Source organism: Dendrobates tinctorius, unplaced genomic scaffold, assembly GCF_039654945.1.
Source record: "Dendrobates tinctorius isolate UK_male_01 unplaced genomic scaffold, ASM3965494v1 ptg000332l, whole genome shotgun sequence".
Taxonomy (NCBI): Eukaryota; Metazoa; Chordata; class Amphibia; order Anura; family Dendrobatidae; genus Dendrobates; species Dendrobates tinctorius.
This window is the reverse complement of record NW_027361998.1, coordinates 12,491,342-12,508,464: the sequence shown is the minus strand read 5'-3', so window position 1 is coordinate 12,508,464 and position 17,123 is coordinate 12,491,342. Positions and strand designations below refer to the sequence as shown.

At 44.5% G+C, this 17,123-nt stretch overlaps 1 protein-coding gene across 1 annotated transcript in view; it reads left to right on the top strand.

The window, feature by feature from the left end:
* The window catches only part of LOC141074360 (adhesion G-protein coupled receptor F3-like), an 83,301-nt gene that overhangs the window by 59,654 nt on the left and 6,524 nt on the right, over positions 1-17,123 (top strand). The window contains exons 11-13 of the mRNA XM_073562008.1: positions 4,878-6,281; positions 7,669-7,710; positions 7,799-7,885. Of these exons, the coding sequence (XP_073418109.1) occupies positions 4,878-6,281; positions 7,669-7,710; positions 7,799-7,885 (1,533 nt within the window). The remainder of the gene's footprint in view (positions 1-4,877; positions 6,282-7,668; positions 7,711-7,798; positions 7,886-17,123) is intronic.

Genomic DNA, 17,123 nt, shown 5'->3' with positions numbered 1-17,123 from the left:
TCATACTGCTGGCTTGTGGGAAAAAAAAAAAGGCTGGAGTATTCATTTGTGTAAAAAATACTGTTGCGTTCACACTACATTCACAACATTTAGACCCTGACGGTAGATACGCCATTATTAATTGCTCCATAAATGGATCTAAGTATACTATCGCAACCGTTTACGCCCCCAACTCTGGTCAGATCAGCTTTTTGCGGAGGTTTCTTTCCAAGCTTTCATCCGTTAAAGAGGGTAAGCAAATAATCTGCGGGGATTTTAACATGGTAATGTCCAGCACTCTGGATTGCTCCAATACTGCTGTAAAGAGGAAGGAGATGAGCACAATAATTTCAGAAAGGCATCTCCATGATATATGGAGATACCAACATGCAAATGAGAGGGACTACACATTCTTCTCGCCTCGGTTCACCTCTTACAGCAGATTGGACTACTTTCTGGTTGATAGCTCACTTATTATGGATTGCTCAGATTCAAAAATTGGACTTATAGCTTGGTCGGACCACGCCCCCATATACCTGACAGTTCAGGAGCAAAACCGCGCGCCTGTTTTTAGCCGGTGGCGCATGAATGACTCCCTCCTAGCCTGTAGACAAATCTCTGAGGAGTTGCAGGCCGACCTCGCAGAGTTTTTTAACTTTAATGATAACAAGGAGGTGACAGAGGAAACGCTTTGGTCTGCACACAAGGCCTATATTAGGGGGTCATTCATCAAAATTGCCACTAGGGAGAAAAGGAGGCGTCAGGCAACTTACAAAGCTCTACTGTCCCACATAGTACTTTTGGAAGCCCACAATAAATCTGCCCCAAACTTGTCGACATCTGACGAACTCAGGAAACTAAGAACACAGCTCCGCCAGGTGTTGATGGCAGACTATGAGAAAAACTTAAGATCCCTCAAACAGCGGTACTATGTGATGGGTGACAGGGCGGGTGCCTTACTAGCCAGGAGGGTTAAAAAACGAGAAATGCAAAATAAAATTGAATACCTCGTGACGGGTTCTAATGCCACAATACGCAACCCAACGGAAATAGCCAACGCATTCGCTGACTTTTACCAGTCTCTCTACAACCTTAAAAATGACCCCACTGCCCCAAAGCCTACCCAAACGGCAATTAATTCCTTCTTAAACAATATTAATCTTCCTCGGTTATCTGCAGTACAGCTGGAGCAACTAAATTCCCCTTTTTCTCTGGAAGAGGTTCGCCAGGCGGTGACCACAGCCAAAAGAAATTCAGCTCCAGGCCCAGACGGCCTCACTAACTCCTATTATAGGCAATTCACTGAAACCCTGTCTCCTTTCCTCCTGAGACTTTTCTCCTCTTGGCGAGCCACAGCAGATATTTCACCAAATAATCTAGAGGCCATTATAGCTACCCTGCCAAAACCAGGAAAACCCCCTATTTCACCAGGAAACTTCAGGCCAATATCCCTCCTAAACTGCGACTTAAAATTGTACGCCAAAATAATCTCAGCTAGAATACATAAAGTTCTTCCATCACTGATTTCCCCGGATCAAGTGGGGTTTGTGGCGGGGAGGCAGGCGAAGGATGGGACGAGACGTATGCTGGATCTGATTGCGGTGGCTGAGGGGAGGAATATCCCCAGTGTATTCCTGTCCCTGGACGCAGAGAAGGCGTTCGACAGGGTGCACTGGGGATATCTGAAATCTGTTCTGGGCAAGTTTGGTTTCAAAGGCCCCATACTTAATGCCATAATGGCGCTGTACTCTAACCCTAACGCCAAAGTTCTGGCATCCGGATTTATATCTCGGAGTTTTGAATTAACCAATGGGACACGCCAGGGGTGTCCGCTCTCCCCTATCATCTATGCCCTTGCTATAGAGCCTCTGGCGCAGACTATCCGTGAATGCCCTCGGATCTCGGGGATTCGAGTGGGGAGTATAAATCATGTGGTCAGTCTATATGCAGATGACGTGATTTTATCTTGCACTAATGTAGAGGTGTCCCTACAACACGTAATGGAGATCCTGTCCTCCTTCGCTCAAGTCTCGTATTACAAGCTTAATATTACCAAGTCCTTAATTTTTCCGCTCTTCTTGCCAGCCTCTACCAGAGCCACTCTTTCTCATCTTTACCCTTTCAAATGGGAAGACGAGGGAATCCCCTACCTGGGTATTATACTGGCCCCGCTACACTCCGTGATCCGGAAAAATCTGCTGACCCTGCACACCTCATTGGATAAAGAACTTACTCGCCTTTCTCTTCTCCCGCTCTCTTGGGTGGCGAGAATGCAGACTTTTAAAATGATCTGTCTCCCAAAAATTATCTACTTACTTCGGTGCCTGCCCCTAACAATTCCGCAACGGTATCTCACCAAAATTCATTCGCTAATGAGTAAATTTATATGGGCTGGGAAAAAACCTAGAATAGCCCTGAGATGTATGCATGCCCCGTTCAGTGGTGGAGGAATGGGTATTCCTAATATTCTAACATATCACAGAGCTGCTATCCTGGAACCGGCTCGAGATTGGTGGAAGAATGATTCAGACTTGAGATGGTTACAGATTGAGTACACCTGGGCACAGGCCCACTCCCCTAAACAATTCATAGACTCCCTGCTCCTAACCCCTTCGCCCCCCGGCGATCTTCTACCCACCACAGCAGCTCTAAAGAAAGCTTGGTCCTTATGGAGCAAGCCAGTGTCACAGGCTCTAGGTCCCAGCCTTCCCCTTAGATCGCTGGAAGCCTTCATTCCGAATTTGAATCTTGCCGCCTGGACACGTGGAGGTCCAATTACCCTAGCAGATCTCTATAGAGAAGGCGTCCTACTCCCGTACTCAGAAATGTGTGTTAAATTTAACCTCCCCCGACACAGTTTATTCCAGTTTTTTCAAATACGTCACTTCCTTCAGTCCGCTCCTCACCTACCGGTTCCCACAACAGCCGACCACGCCGCAATTAAAAAATTCTTTCAAAATAGCAAAATCAAAGGCCTTTCATACATCCATAACCTGCTAAACTCCCCGGAACCGGACAAACAATTGCCGTATATGCTCAAATGGGAAAAAGATCTAGCCTCTCAGCTTCCGTCGCAAGAATGGTTCGCGGCCTCAAAATGGATCCACAAATTCTCTTCATGTCTCAATCACATAGAGCAATTAAAAAAGGTTCATCTGCGGTGGTACAACTCCCCTACTAAACTGGCTTCTTTTTCCCCACATATGTCACCTTTGTGCTGGAGGGGATGCAACCACAGGGGCACCTTGTGTCATATGTGGTGGTTTTGCCCTAAGTTATCTAACTTCTGGCAGGAGGTGTTCAATCTAATCCATGAGGTTACTAGTCTCCGTCTTTCCCCAAACCCAACCTTAGCGGTGCTACACATTGGCCTAGATGGGATCCCGGATCTTTTAAAAAACATCATTTCTCACATTCTCATAGCCGGCAGGTACTGTGTGGCATACAAGTGGAGGTCGGTGAGCCCCCCTACAAAAACAGAACTAATTGAGAGGATCAACCTACACTGGCTATACGAAACCAACTTGACCCCCAATCTAGAGAAGAGAACGGTGAGACTTAAACAATGGCATCCGTGGGCCACTTCCCTTTATGCAACGGCCCTGCCCCAGATACAGACACCTACACCATAAATAAATTGATTGTGCCTAAGAATGCCATGCATGTAGAGCTGCTTCCCCTTCCCCCTCTCCTATGTTCAAGTTGTTGTTGGAAGGGGTATTTAATGTCCCAGATTGATATCCTAATAATGGCTCGAGGTTATTCCACCTCTTGCTACTCATTGCTCCTGTTCTTGATGTTTTTGTATGAGAAGTTTGTATTTTTTCTGAAAACTCAATAAAACCTTTATGATTAAAAAAAAAATTTAACTGAACTGGGATTGTTTTGTAAACAGGAATGGTCACAAATACCTTCATCCAGGATCCAGGAACTCATTAATAGCTACAGGAAGCGACTAGACGCTGTTATTTTTGCAAAAGGAGGATCTACGAAATATTAATGTCACTTTTATGTTGAGGTGCCCATACTTTTGCACCGGTCAAATTTTGTTAAAATGCAGATTGCACATTTTCTGTTAGTACAATAAACCTCATTTGAATCCAGAAATATAACTGAGTCCATCAGGTATTAGATATATGAAACTGAAATAGCTGTTGCAAAAACCAAAATTGTTATAAAGAAAAAAGGTTAACATTAATAGGGGTGCCCAAACTTTAACATATGACTGTACACACAGCCATTCTCTGAATTATTGAGTTGAGGGATTCCAGCTGCACGGGTCACAAAAAAGCTGTATATCATCAAGCACAAAGCCACGTAGACAAATATTGGTAGCAGTAGGGCCATAATGAATAAAGAGCTCATTGATTAGGAGGCCTGGCACAAAGTCGTCATTGCTGGGCAATGCATACAAGCTACTTATCAGAAGAATCACCAGGAATACCGGCAGATTGGCCAGATCCCTGCACGACACCTCCTAGGGCTACAGACTACCAACATGGCCACTGAAGGAGGTTCCTGTGAACATTTTTTTGTTCAGCTCTAAAAGGAGGCTACACACATTAGACTAAGGGTTTAAGGACCAGTTTGGCCAATAGGTGTCTGGAGAAGATCGAGGTCTCTGGTAGCAACAGCTTATTCTTCTTTTCCTGCTGAACACATTCGGATTTCTGCAGTTGAGGGATGTAGACAGATTTCCTGAGACTACATGCTGTGAGAGGAGAGAGGGAGCAGCTGAAATCTGAACCAAAGTCAGTGCAATTAGAGAAGTAGAGTCTGCCCACTGTATCAGCAGTCCCCTTCCCTCATTCAGACAAAGCTTTCATGTCCAATATTTCTATAAATTTTATTGTAGTTTTTGGATATCACTGATTGAATTTTCTCACTTCTGCTCACAGGATCTTGTTACTGTGTATAGTCGACTTCTCAGTTTTAATATAGAGACCTTCTGGACACCAGCTCTTGCAGGAGAACCTTCTCTCGGCTCTACGTTTCTGCAGTCAGTGGAAACAATTTCCAAACTTTTTGAAGTCGATTCAAAGTCCTTCGAGCTCAGCCAACATAATTTCCAAATGAGCGCCGAGGTCTTAGACCTTTCGGCATGGACTAACTACAACAGATCCTTCAACATGACTCCAGACATCGAACTTGTCTTAAAAAATATAGAATTGAGAGACAACCGTAGCAATGTCACTGTAATATCCATGGTCCTTAGGAACTTAGGCAGGATCCTACCTAAGAATTTCGGAGACAGCGTAAAAGGATACGGCCACAGTGTGGAAAGTCATATTGTAATAATCACCATTAAGGCTGGAAACCAGACAGTGAAACAAGTCAATCTAGATATGGTCTTCGATCGCATGAGAGAAACCAACAGGACGAACATCGGTACTGCTCAATGTGTATTTTGGGATAACAGTCTCTTTGAAGGAGTTGGAGGATGGTCAACAGAAGGATGCAAGACATTCAGAGTCAATGAAAGTGTTATGTGCAGATCTAGAAAAGATGGGGCCTTTTCGGTCTTGTCATCATCTGGCGTTTTCAATGACATATTGGAGAATAAGGTTTTGGAAGATGGTGTTTTGAAGACTGTCAGCCAGGTTGGATCTAGTTTGTCTATCTTGAGTCTAATCATTTGCATCATAGTCTACATCATAGAATGGAAGTCTGTGGTGAAGGACGACATTACCTTTTATCGGCAGGTGACCTTGATCAACATTTCTGTGTCCAGGCTCATTGCTGATGTTTGGTTCTTCGCCTCTACCTTCATAACCAAAAGTCATGCCAACAAGCTGTGCATCTCTGCAGCCTTCTTCCAGCACGTCTTCTATCTGGCCAACTTATCTTGGATGTTGGTCCAAGGCTTGATTCTCCTCTATGAACTTGTCTTCACCTCCCACGAGCTCAACAAAGTCGCTGTCCATGTGGCTATGGTAGGAGTTGGCTATGTCTGTCCGCTCATCATTGCCAGCGTGACGATAGTTATTGATTATCCTAAAGAAGCATACATTACAGACGGAGGTTGCTTTTTGAATCGAGAAGATGGAGCCGTTTTTGCTTTTTCAGGACCTGCTATTCTGGTTTCAGCACTGAACTTCCTCACTGTTGGTGCAATGGTATGGAAATTTTTACAACCTCCTGCCCCTGAAGAGACAGAGCAAGACATGAAATCCTTGGTGGCCAAAGCTCTTACCATCCTAACATCGGTGTTTGGTATAACATGGTTTCTGGAGACGGGAACATTGTTAGACAACGCGCATCAGTTCATTCATTATGCCCTTACATTCTTTAATTCTTTCCAGGTAAGGTTTGCTGAACCCACGAAGAGAAGGAATTGAATGTTTTCCTCAGTTTCACCTTAGTGATTGTAGATTTTTGTTATGTCTTGCGCCATTGGTTCCGATCATAAATACCATAAAAATGATACTTTTCATTATGTAGCTCTAAGGAACCGAGTCTATAAGAATTTTGCTCTTGCTAAAATTCACGTGAGTTAGAAATTGTAATATTGTGCAGATCTCTCAGTGACTGCATAGGCCACCTTTGTTCTTGGAAGTGCAAGTGATATTTACACAAGAAGATGCAGCACCAAGAGCAATGATCTTTTGGGTTGCACCTCCAAGAGCAATGATCTTTGCGCTGCACCTCCAAGAACGATAATATTTTGGGCTGTACGGCCAAGAGCAATGATTTTTTTGGGCTGCCTGCCCAAAGCAACGATCTTTTGGGTTGCACCTCAAAGAGCGATGATCTTTTGGGCTGCATCTCCAAAAATGATAATCTTTTGGGCTGTACAGCCAAGAGCAATGATCTTTTGGGCTGCCTGCCCAAAGCAACGATCCTTTGGGTTGCACCTCCAAGAACGATGATCTTTTGGGCTGAGCCTCCAAGAATGATGTTTTTTTGGGCTGTGCAGCCAAAAGCAATGGTCTTTTAGGTTGCTCTGCCAAGAGCGATGATCTTTTGGGCTGCACGGCCAAGAGCGATGATCTTTTGGGCTGCACGGCCAAGAGCAATGATCTTTTGGGCTGCACCACAAAGAGCGATGATCTTTTGGGCTGCACGACCAAGAGCAATGATGTTTTGGCTTGCACCACCAACAGTGATCTTTTGATCTGCACCGCCAACACTGATCGCTGCACAAAAAGATCATTTCACTCGATGAACAAGTACTTTGATAGGAAGATCAGCAGACTGTTTGCATTGAAAGATTATTGTGAAACGCTCTTTCACAATTATCTTTCAAGTCTCCGTTCATCTCCACTACAAGTCCCCTTTTGATTGTCCATCACACAATAAGTCCAACTGAATATCCTCCCGCTATTTTACTAATCCTTATCAAAGTCAACTTTTCTCTAATTTTAAGAACCCATCCCACGTGCAACCTGCGCTTTACCAAAAGCACCTTTTGGCATTCTTCATACTAAACTTCTCCGGTCTTCGGGAACTCTTTCACTCCTTCCATCATTCTTCCACCTTACTAATGTTCACTAACAACTTCTTACAAGTGTATAATGTACAAGCCTTAACCACCATCGGTATTCCAACACTACATCTACTGGAGATGTCTATAGCGGCTTACTCCATCCTCTTGTATTAAGTCTTTCGACACTATAAACTCATAAACTTGCAAAAATCAGTTAACTCGTATGTACCATATCATCATAACGTCATGTCTTTCATCCTCAGGGAGTGATCATCTTGATCTTCGGATGCCTCTTGGATAAAAGAGTAAGTGGCTAAATTGACTCGTTGAGATCATGAATTACATTTATCGACGTAAAACTGTGGATATTCAGCATCTCATTAATCTTTTCAGATTCGGGAAGCTCTGGCCAAATGGTTTCAAAAGCTTCGGTCTATGTTCTCATCTCCAGCCTGCTGTGAACACGGCTCGTACAACGTGGTAAGGAAATGGTCATCATTGAGGTGGGATAATGAGTGCGGGGGCACAAGTATTGTATCAGAGAATCTTTAATATATTAGTTTGGAGTTCATGGTCTTATGAAGTGCAATTGCACTTGGCAGTGTTTTGTAGATCCTACAAAATCCAACGACAACTAGTTACACACACGAGGTGTTATCGAATTCCTCTCACTCCATCACAAGACGACAGTCGTCTTCCAAGTATCAGCAGGTCATGTTAATGGCCGGCAGCGTCGGCACGTATTATTCAAATTATTAGGACAGGTGCAAGTGGGACCTTTATAATAATAATAATAATAATAATAATAATAATAAATTTTATTTTTATAGCGCCGACATATTCCGCAGCACTTTACATTTCAGAGGGGATTTGTACAGACAATAGACATTACAGCATAACAATAATCACATACAGTAGATTATAACAAATACCAAGAGGAGTGAGGGCCCTGCTCGCAAGCTTACAGTCTATGAGGAAAGAGGTAGACACGAAAGGTGGGTGGTAACAGTTGCCCTGATTGTATGGACCAGCCATAATGTTAAGTGTGTAACAGTACAGACACAGAGGGCTAATGGATGCATAAAGCATGTGGGAACATGATGCTGGGAACCTGGTTATGGTAAAATTTTTGGCTCTGCCACACAGGGATAGGTTAGGTTAATGTGTTGAGGCGATAGGCCAGTCTGAATAAATGCGTTTTCAGGACACGCTTAAAATTGTGGGGACTGGGGACTAATCGTATTGACCTGGGAAGTGCATTCCAAAGAATTGGCGCGGCACGTGTAAAGTCTTGGAGACGGGAGTGGGAGGTTCTGACTATTGAGGATACTAACCTCAGGTCATCAGCAGAACGGAGGGCGCGGGTAGGGTGGTATACTGAAACAAGGGAGGAGATGTAGGGTGGTGCTGAGCCATGGAGGGCTTTGTGGGTGAGGGTAATAAGTTTATACTGAATTCTGGAGTGGATGGGTAGCCAGTGTAATGACTGGCACAAGGTAGAGGCATCGGTGTAACGATTGGTGAGGAATATGATCCTGGCTGCAGCATTCAAGACAGATTGGAGAGGGGAGAGTTTTGTAAGAGGGAGACCGATTAGAAGAGAGTTACAATAGTCGAGACGAGAATGAATAAGAGAAACAGTAAGAGTTTTTGCAGAGTCCAAAGTAAGAAAAGGTCGAATTCTAGAAATGTTTTTGAGGTGCAGATGACAAGAGCGAGCCAGTGATCGAATGTGGGGGGCAAAGGAAAGCTCGGAATCAAGTATGACCCCAAGACAGCGGGCATGTTGCTGGGGAGTAATAGTGGAACCACAGACGGAAATGGCAATGTCGGGTGTAGGTACATTAGTAGCGGGAGGAAACACAAGGAGTTCAGTCTTTGATAGGTTCAGTTTCAGATATAGTGAGGACATGATATTAGACACAGCGTTTAGACAATCGCCAGTGTTTTCTAGAAAGGCTGGCGTGATGTCAGGAGAAGAAGCGTATAATTGGGTGTCATCAGCATAGAGATGGTACTGGAAACCAAATCTACTGATTGTTTGACCAATAGGGGCAGTGTACAAGGAGAAGAGGAGGGGGCCTAGAACCGATCCTAGAGGAACCCCAACAGTAAGAGGAAGGTGAGAGGAGGAGGAACCGGCAAAAGAAACAGTAAAGGAGCGGTCGGAGAGATAGGAGGAGAACCAGGAGAGAACGGTGTCCTTGAGGCCAATGGAACGGAGCATAGTGAGGAGGAGCTGATGATCCACAGTGTCGAATGCTGCAGAGAGATCCAAGAGAATTAGCATGGAGTAATGACCATTTGATTTAGCTGTTAGCAGATCATTAGAGACTTTAGTGAGGGCAGTTTCAGTGGAGTGTAAAGAGCGGAAACCGGATTGGAGAGGGTCGAGAACAGAGTTTTCTGAGAGATAGCGGATAAGACGGGAGTGGACCAGGCGTTCCAGGAGTTTAGAGATGAAGGGAAGATTAGAGACAGGTCTATAGTTAGCGGCACAGTTTTGGTCGAGGGATGGTTTTTTAAGTAGTGGATGTATGATGGCATGCTTAAATGAGGAGGGAAAAATACCAGAAGAGAGAGAGAGGTTAAATATTTTAGTTAGGTGAGGGGTGACAGCAGGGGAAAGGGACTGGAGGAGATGTGACGGAAATGGGTCACTGGTGCAAGTAGTTGGGCGAGAAGATGCAAGGAGCCTGCTTACTTCTTCTTCTGTGACTGGTTCAAAATCAGAGAGTGAGTTAGATGCAGTGGGGGAGGGAGGACAGTGCATGGTATGAGGGGATTTGGAGATAATTTCCTGTCGGATCTGGTCAATTTTTTCTTTGAAGTAATTGGCCAGATCGTCAGCTCGGAGCTCAGTGGTTGGGGCCTGTACTCTTGGATTGAGTAGAGAATGAAAAGTGTCAAAGAGACGTTTCGGGTTATTGGACAGTGAGGTGATGAGGGTGTTGAAATAGGTTTGTTTGGAGAGGTGAAGGGCAGTGTTGTATGTTCTAAGCATAAACTTAAAATGGATGAAATCTTCGTGTAGATTGGATTTTCTCCACAGACGTTCGGCGCACCTGGAGCACCGCTGCAGGAAACGTGTTTGCACCGTGTGCCAGGGTTGTCGCCGTCTGCGTTGTGGTGTTCTATTTATAGGGGGTGCAAATTCATCCAGGGCAGTTTGAAGTGTTTCATTGTAATGCTTCAATGCAGAATCAGGACATGAGAGGGAGGAGATAGGGGCCAATGAAGACTGCAAGTTCTTCAGAAGTTTCTGGGTGTTAATGGCCTGTGTGTTTCTATAAGTCTGGACAGTGGGGGTGACCTGAGCAGCCTGGCAGTTCTTTATAGAGAATGAAAGAAGATTGTGGTCAGAGAGCGGGAGAGGGGAGTTTGCAAAATCATCCACTGCACAAAGCCGAGAGAAGACCAAGTCGAGGGAGTTTCCGTCTTCATGCGTTGGAGAATTAGTAAGCTGCGAAAGGCCAAATGAGGAGGTTAGAGATAAAAGGTGAGTAGCAGATGGGGAGAGGGGAAGAGCAATGGGGATGTTGAAATCTCCCATGAGGAGGGTAGGGATGTCACAGGAGAGAAAATGTGGAAGCCAAGTGGCAAAATGATCCAGGAACTGATGGGAGGGGCCGGGAGGACGATATACCACCGCCACTCGCATGGAGAAGGGGGTGTAGAGTCTGACGGCATGGACCTCAAAAGAAGGGAAGACAAGTGAGGGTAGTTGAGGGATAACCTGAAAGGTACATTTTGGTACATTTTAAGACCTTTAATAAAGGACTTGCCCTGCCCTCTTAATGCCATGCCTTCAATCAAGCCACTATTGGGAGTGACAAGGGTCATTTGACCACCGATCTGTTGAGCATATCCTAAAGCTAGCCATGCCCGTGAGAGATCGCTCAGCCAACTTTCCCATACACATGAGCATCGGCCATGAGTTTTTCAATGTGCGGAGAGGAGGAAGCGCTACCATGAAACCAATAACCTCATGCATTGGCATACCAACAGCTTGATCACCCCCGATAACAGTCTGAGAGTTGGTCGGCCTCCGTACATATAAGATGGTCACTTTTATAATACTGGGGAAGTGTTGAATTTGCGTTTGGTTGCGGTTCATAGGAATACTCAAGGTGCCGTCTAAGTCAGGGTTCCCCAACTCCAGTCCTCAAGGCCCACCAACAGATCATGTTTTCAGGATTTCCTTAGTATTGCTCAGGTGATAATTGCTTCACCTGTGCAATACAAAGGAAATCCTGAAAACATGACCTGTTGGTGGGCCTTGAGGACTGGAGTTGGGGAACCCTGGTCTAAGTGACTGTCAATGCAAAAGAGAGAGCAGAAAAATAATAATGTGCTACATTCGTAAAAAGGAAGCAAAGTCCCGGAGAACTCATCAATATGAAAAGACGCGGAACGACAAAAAAACCGGACGATCGCAGAATTCTCTGCTCCACAACATCAGGACAAGTTAGATGCACACTCGAAATAAGAGTATCATCATGAATGGCTACAATCAAGAGACTCCATAGATGTGAATGCCGAGAGATTATGTCACAACGTGACCACTGGTAATACTACGGAAAGAAAGCCACATCAGACTAGGAAGCTAAAAAAAAGCCGCCGCTTGTGGAATGAGCCTCAATGAATGGAAGAAAGGAAACCGGACTTGTGCCAGACTGGTGGGAAGAGAGTAGTGTAAAGGAGTGAAGGCTCCTGACCAGAAGCTACTCCATGTAATCGATCACATGCGGACAAGGTGATGTTTTAGTACGGACATGTGTGTGTGGTGGCAGCGGTGTCTGGAGATTACGAATGATGTGCCTATAGATAAAACTTGCAGGATAAATTTCGAAGTGAACAGAGAGAAAAAAAAAATTATATATATATATATATATATATATATATATATATATACAGTACAGACCAAAAGTTTGGACACACCTTCTCATTCAAAGAGAATTCTTTATTTTCATGACTATGAAAACTGTAGATTCACTCTGAAGGCATCAAAACTGTGAATTAACACATGTGGAATTATATAATTAACAAAAAAGTGTGAAACAACTGAAAATATGTCTTATATTCTAGGTTCTTCACAGTAGCCTTTTGCTTTGATTTCTGCTTTGCACACTCTTGGCATTCTCTTGATGAGCTTCAAGAGGTAGTCACCGGAAATGGTCTTCCAACAGTCTTGAGTGTGTACTGTGTGCATGTATGTATGTATGTGTGTGTGTGTGTGTGTGTGTGTGTGTATGTGTATATATATATATATATATATATATATATATATACACACACACTAGCTGAAGAGCCTGGCGTTGCCCAGGCATAGTAACTAAATGCCGTTCCCATCTCCCTCCACAGCACCGCTCTCCGCTCACCATCCTGCTCTCTCCCTCCGCAGCCCCGTTGTCTCCCTCCACCATCACGCTCTCTCCTTACGCAGCCCCACTCTCCAATCGCCGCCCCGCACTCTACCTCAGCAGCCCGTCTCCACCCGCGTCCCGCTCTCTCCTTCCGCAGCCCTGCTCTCCGTGACCCGCTCTCCCTCCACAGCCCCGCTCTCCACGTGCTGTCCTGCTCTATTCTTCTGCAGCCCTGCTCTCCATGTCCCGCTCTCTCTCTCACAGCTCTGGTCTCCACCCGTGTTCCGCACTTTCCCTCTGCAACCCCGCTCTCCAGCCGCCATTGTGTGGTGAAATGTGTGCTGAGGGTGGTATATGTGGTGAAGCACGTGGTAGTGTGTGGCGCATTTTGTGTGTGTGTTCATATCCCCGTGTGTGGCGAGTATCCCATGTCAGGGCCCCACCTTAGCAGCTGTACGGTATATACTCTTTGGCGCCATCGCTCTCATTCTTTAAGTCCCCCTTGTTCACATCTGGCAGCTGTCAATTTGCCTCCAACACTTTTCCTTTCACTTTTTACCCATTATGTAGATAGGGGCAAAATTGTTTGGTGAATTTGAACGCGCAGGGTTAAAATTTCACTTCACAACATAGCCTATGACGCTCTTGGGGTCCAGACGTGTGACTGTGCAAAATTTTGTGGCTGTAGGTGAGACGGTGCGGATGCCTATTCCGGACATACACACACACAGCTTTATATATTAGATATATACATATACTGTATACACACACACACACACACACACACACATGTACATAGGTACATACACACGTGGTGAAAATTGTTGGTACCCCTCGTGTAACGACAGAAAACCCCATAATGGTGACAGAAATAACTTGAATCTGACAAAAGTAATATATCAAAAATCTATGAAAATGAACAAATGAAAGTCAGACATTGCTTTTCAGCCAGGCTTCCACAGAATTTAGAAAATAAAACCCATGAAATAGTCCTGGACAGAAATGATGGTTCCCCTGAAAATAATGTGACAAAAGGGACATGTTACATCGCGGTGTGTCCACTAATTATCATCACAGGTGTCTACAGTCCTGGAATCAGTGAGTGGCCTATATAGAGGCTACAGATCCTCACTGTGCTGTGTGGTGACATGGTGTGTAACACACTCAGCATGGACCAGAGGAAGCGAAGGAAAGAGTTGTCTCAGGAAATTAGAAAGAAAATTATAGACAAACATGTTACAGGTGAATGTTATAAGACCATCTCCAAGCAGCTCGATGTTCCTGTGACTACACATATTATGTAAGCTCCATGTGACTGTAGCTGACCTCCCTGGACGTGGCCGCAGGAGGAAAACTGATGACAAATCAAAGAGACGGATAATACGAATGGTAACAAACGAGCCCAGAAAAGCTTCTAAACAGATTAAAGGTGAACTTCAAGCTCAAGGAACATCAGTGTCAGATCGCACCATCCGTCGTTGTAGGAGCCAAAGTGGACTTCATGGGAGACGACCAAGGAGGACACCATTGTTGAAAAAAAATCATAAAAAAGCCGACTGCAAATTTGCCAAACTACAAGTTGTCAAGCCACAATGCTTCTGGGACAATGTCCTATGGACAGAGGAGACAAAAATGGAACTTTCTGGCAAGGCACATCAGCTCTATGTTCAGAGACGAAAAAATGAAGCATATCAAGAAAAGAACACTGTCCCTACTATGAAAAATGGAGGAGGCTCTGTTATGTTCTAGGGCTGCTTTGCCTCATCTGGCACAGGGTGTCTAGAATCTGTGCAGGGTACAATGAAATCTCAAGACTATCAAGGGATTCTAGAGAGAAATGTGCTACCAATTGTGTTGAAGTGTCAATGCGACCCTCTTCTCCCACTCTTGACACACTGATAGCAACACCGCAGAAGAAATGCTAGCACAGGCTTCCAGTATCCGTTGTTTCAGATGCTGCACATCTCGTATCTTCACAGCATAGACAATTGCCTTCAGATGACCCCCAAAGATAAAAGTCTAAGGGGGTCAGATCGGGAGACCTTGGTGGCCATTCAACTGGCCCACGACAACCAATCCACTTTCCAGGAAACTGTTCATGTAGGAATGCTCGGACCTGACACCCATAATTGATGGTATAGTGTGGTATATGGGGTTCAAAGATAGTGAGGCCATTCGTCATCCATGGAAACCTCAATGCCACTGGATATCTGAAATTGCTCCATGATGTGTTGCCCTCTTTATGCACTGAAGATAGTGCGTTCCCTGAGTTTTTCCAGCAAGATGGCGCACCACCACATTATTGGTGTCAGGTCCGAGCATTCCTACAAGGACTCTGACCCCCTTAGACTAGCATTTCTTCTGTGGTGTTGCTATCAGTGTGTCAAGAGTGGGAGAAGAGGGTTGCATTGACAATCCAGTTGATATCGCCAACCATTCCCATTTTAGGTGTATCCATATAAATGGTCCACCCTGTATAATGTCATATACTGGAAACCCGATCTGATTCACCACATAGATGGACAATGATCAAGACAGGACAAAAAGCCACAAACAAGCAAGTGAAGACGCCTGCAGTAAAAGGCACATGGAGGATAGTCAAGATTTGTTAAGAATTAAGACCCATTCATTCAAGACCTCACAAGTTCTACAAAAACTAATTGTTACTCAATTGTCTCTACTCCAGCGCTGGGTTTTACTTCCTTCCCCTATGAACGGCTGCTACTGTGCTAGTCCATGCCGGGTTGCTCCGGTAGTCCACCAATGATAACATTATTCTAGGTTTTTTCAGATGAATTCATACGGCAAACAACCAATTTAATACTCAGGAAGTAAAGCACCTGGCTAACGTGCATTTTCAAGAGTTAACTTGATCTTCCTGTAGGAACCTGATGGAGCAGAATAGCATCTTCCCAGCTACTCCAATCTGCAATTTAGCAACTCCTATTATTTCTAAGCTCAGTCCAGCAATTCCTGGTACTACTAAACTCTCAGCTCTCCGTCAAGTTACTTTAACTGCACCTCTGCAAGCAAGTTACCAATTTAGTAGTGTGAAGTCACTATGACTGATTGCCTGCAATCTGGCAAAGAAATCACCTTAGGCCTGTTTCACACATCCGTTTTTCTCCATCAGTCAAAATCCGCCGTTTTGCAAAAAAACAGAACCGCCATTTTTCTTGGCGGATCAGTTTTTTTCCCCATTGACTTTCATTAGCGGCGGATTTTGACTGATGATTGTCCGTATTTGTGCGGATCCGCAAAAATGTTGGCGTCCGCTGAGATGACCGAACGGACCATGCAACTTTTTTTTGCTGTCCGGATCCGCATTTTCCCCTTTTAACCCTGAATCAAGTCTCACTGCTGGATGAAAATTCATTCTCTCTCATCGCGAGATCTCCTCCCTCATGGTCTGACATCACGCGATCTTTCACGTCTCTCATCGCGCGATCTCCTCCCTCATGGTCTCACATCGCACGCTCACCCCCATCCCGCGAGATGATCGCTCACCGCAGATGCCCGCTCTCTTCCGGATACCACTAGATCCACCGGTATTAATTTTTTATTTTTTCCCAGGCGCGGTTCCTTTAAATTTTTACCATCGGCGGATCCGTACATCCGCCGACCCCCGTTTCTGTCAGTCCGCCTGTGGATACGTTTTCCGCTATTTTGGCGGATTTAGACTGACAGAAAAAACTGATGTCTCAAACAGGCCTAAGCTAGAAATGTAACCTGTTATTATTGTACTCCCATAATGAATCAAAATGGAGGAAACACCTTGGTAGATAGAGTAATGGGACTCTTCCTGTATTTAATGAGACTGTTACTTGTGGTGACAATGATAGTTTATTTTCTTCCCTGAAATTACTTAGCACATACAAATGATACCAAATTTATGCGGCTCATCTCTGCTTTTCCTGTGCTATCCGCTAGTGCTTTTAACTCCACTAGACCATCTGTCATCCTGCAATACTAATTCACATGTCACCCAGAAAATAACGCTCCATTGCATCGTCGCCTCTGGTCCGTGCTGCTCACCTTGCCCTACGGCTTAGAAAATTCACCTAAGCAGTTCAGCCCATAGCACTAATCATATTATATGGATGTGGGATTTCCAAATTTCTTTTGGACTGTGAAGGGACCAGGTAATGCTTAATACAATAATTTACTAGATCACTTGAATTAATCCTAAAAGTCTCCACTTCACATCTTGCTAGATTTGTTTCAATCTATTGTACAAATTATACAGTGGTGAAATTATGAAATTTGGTCACTATCAAATACTTTTGGGGCCAACTATGGAACCAAAACTTTTCTAGGACATTATATCTATCTGAGTAATGGAGGGGAAACAT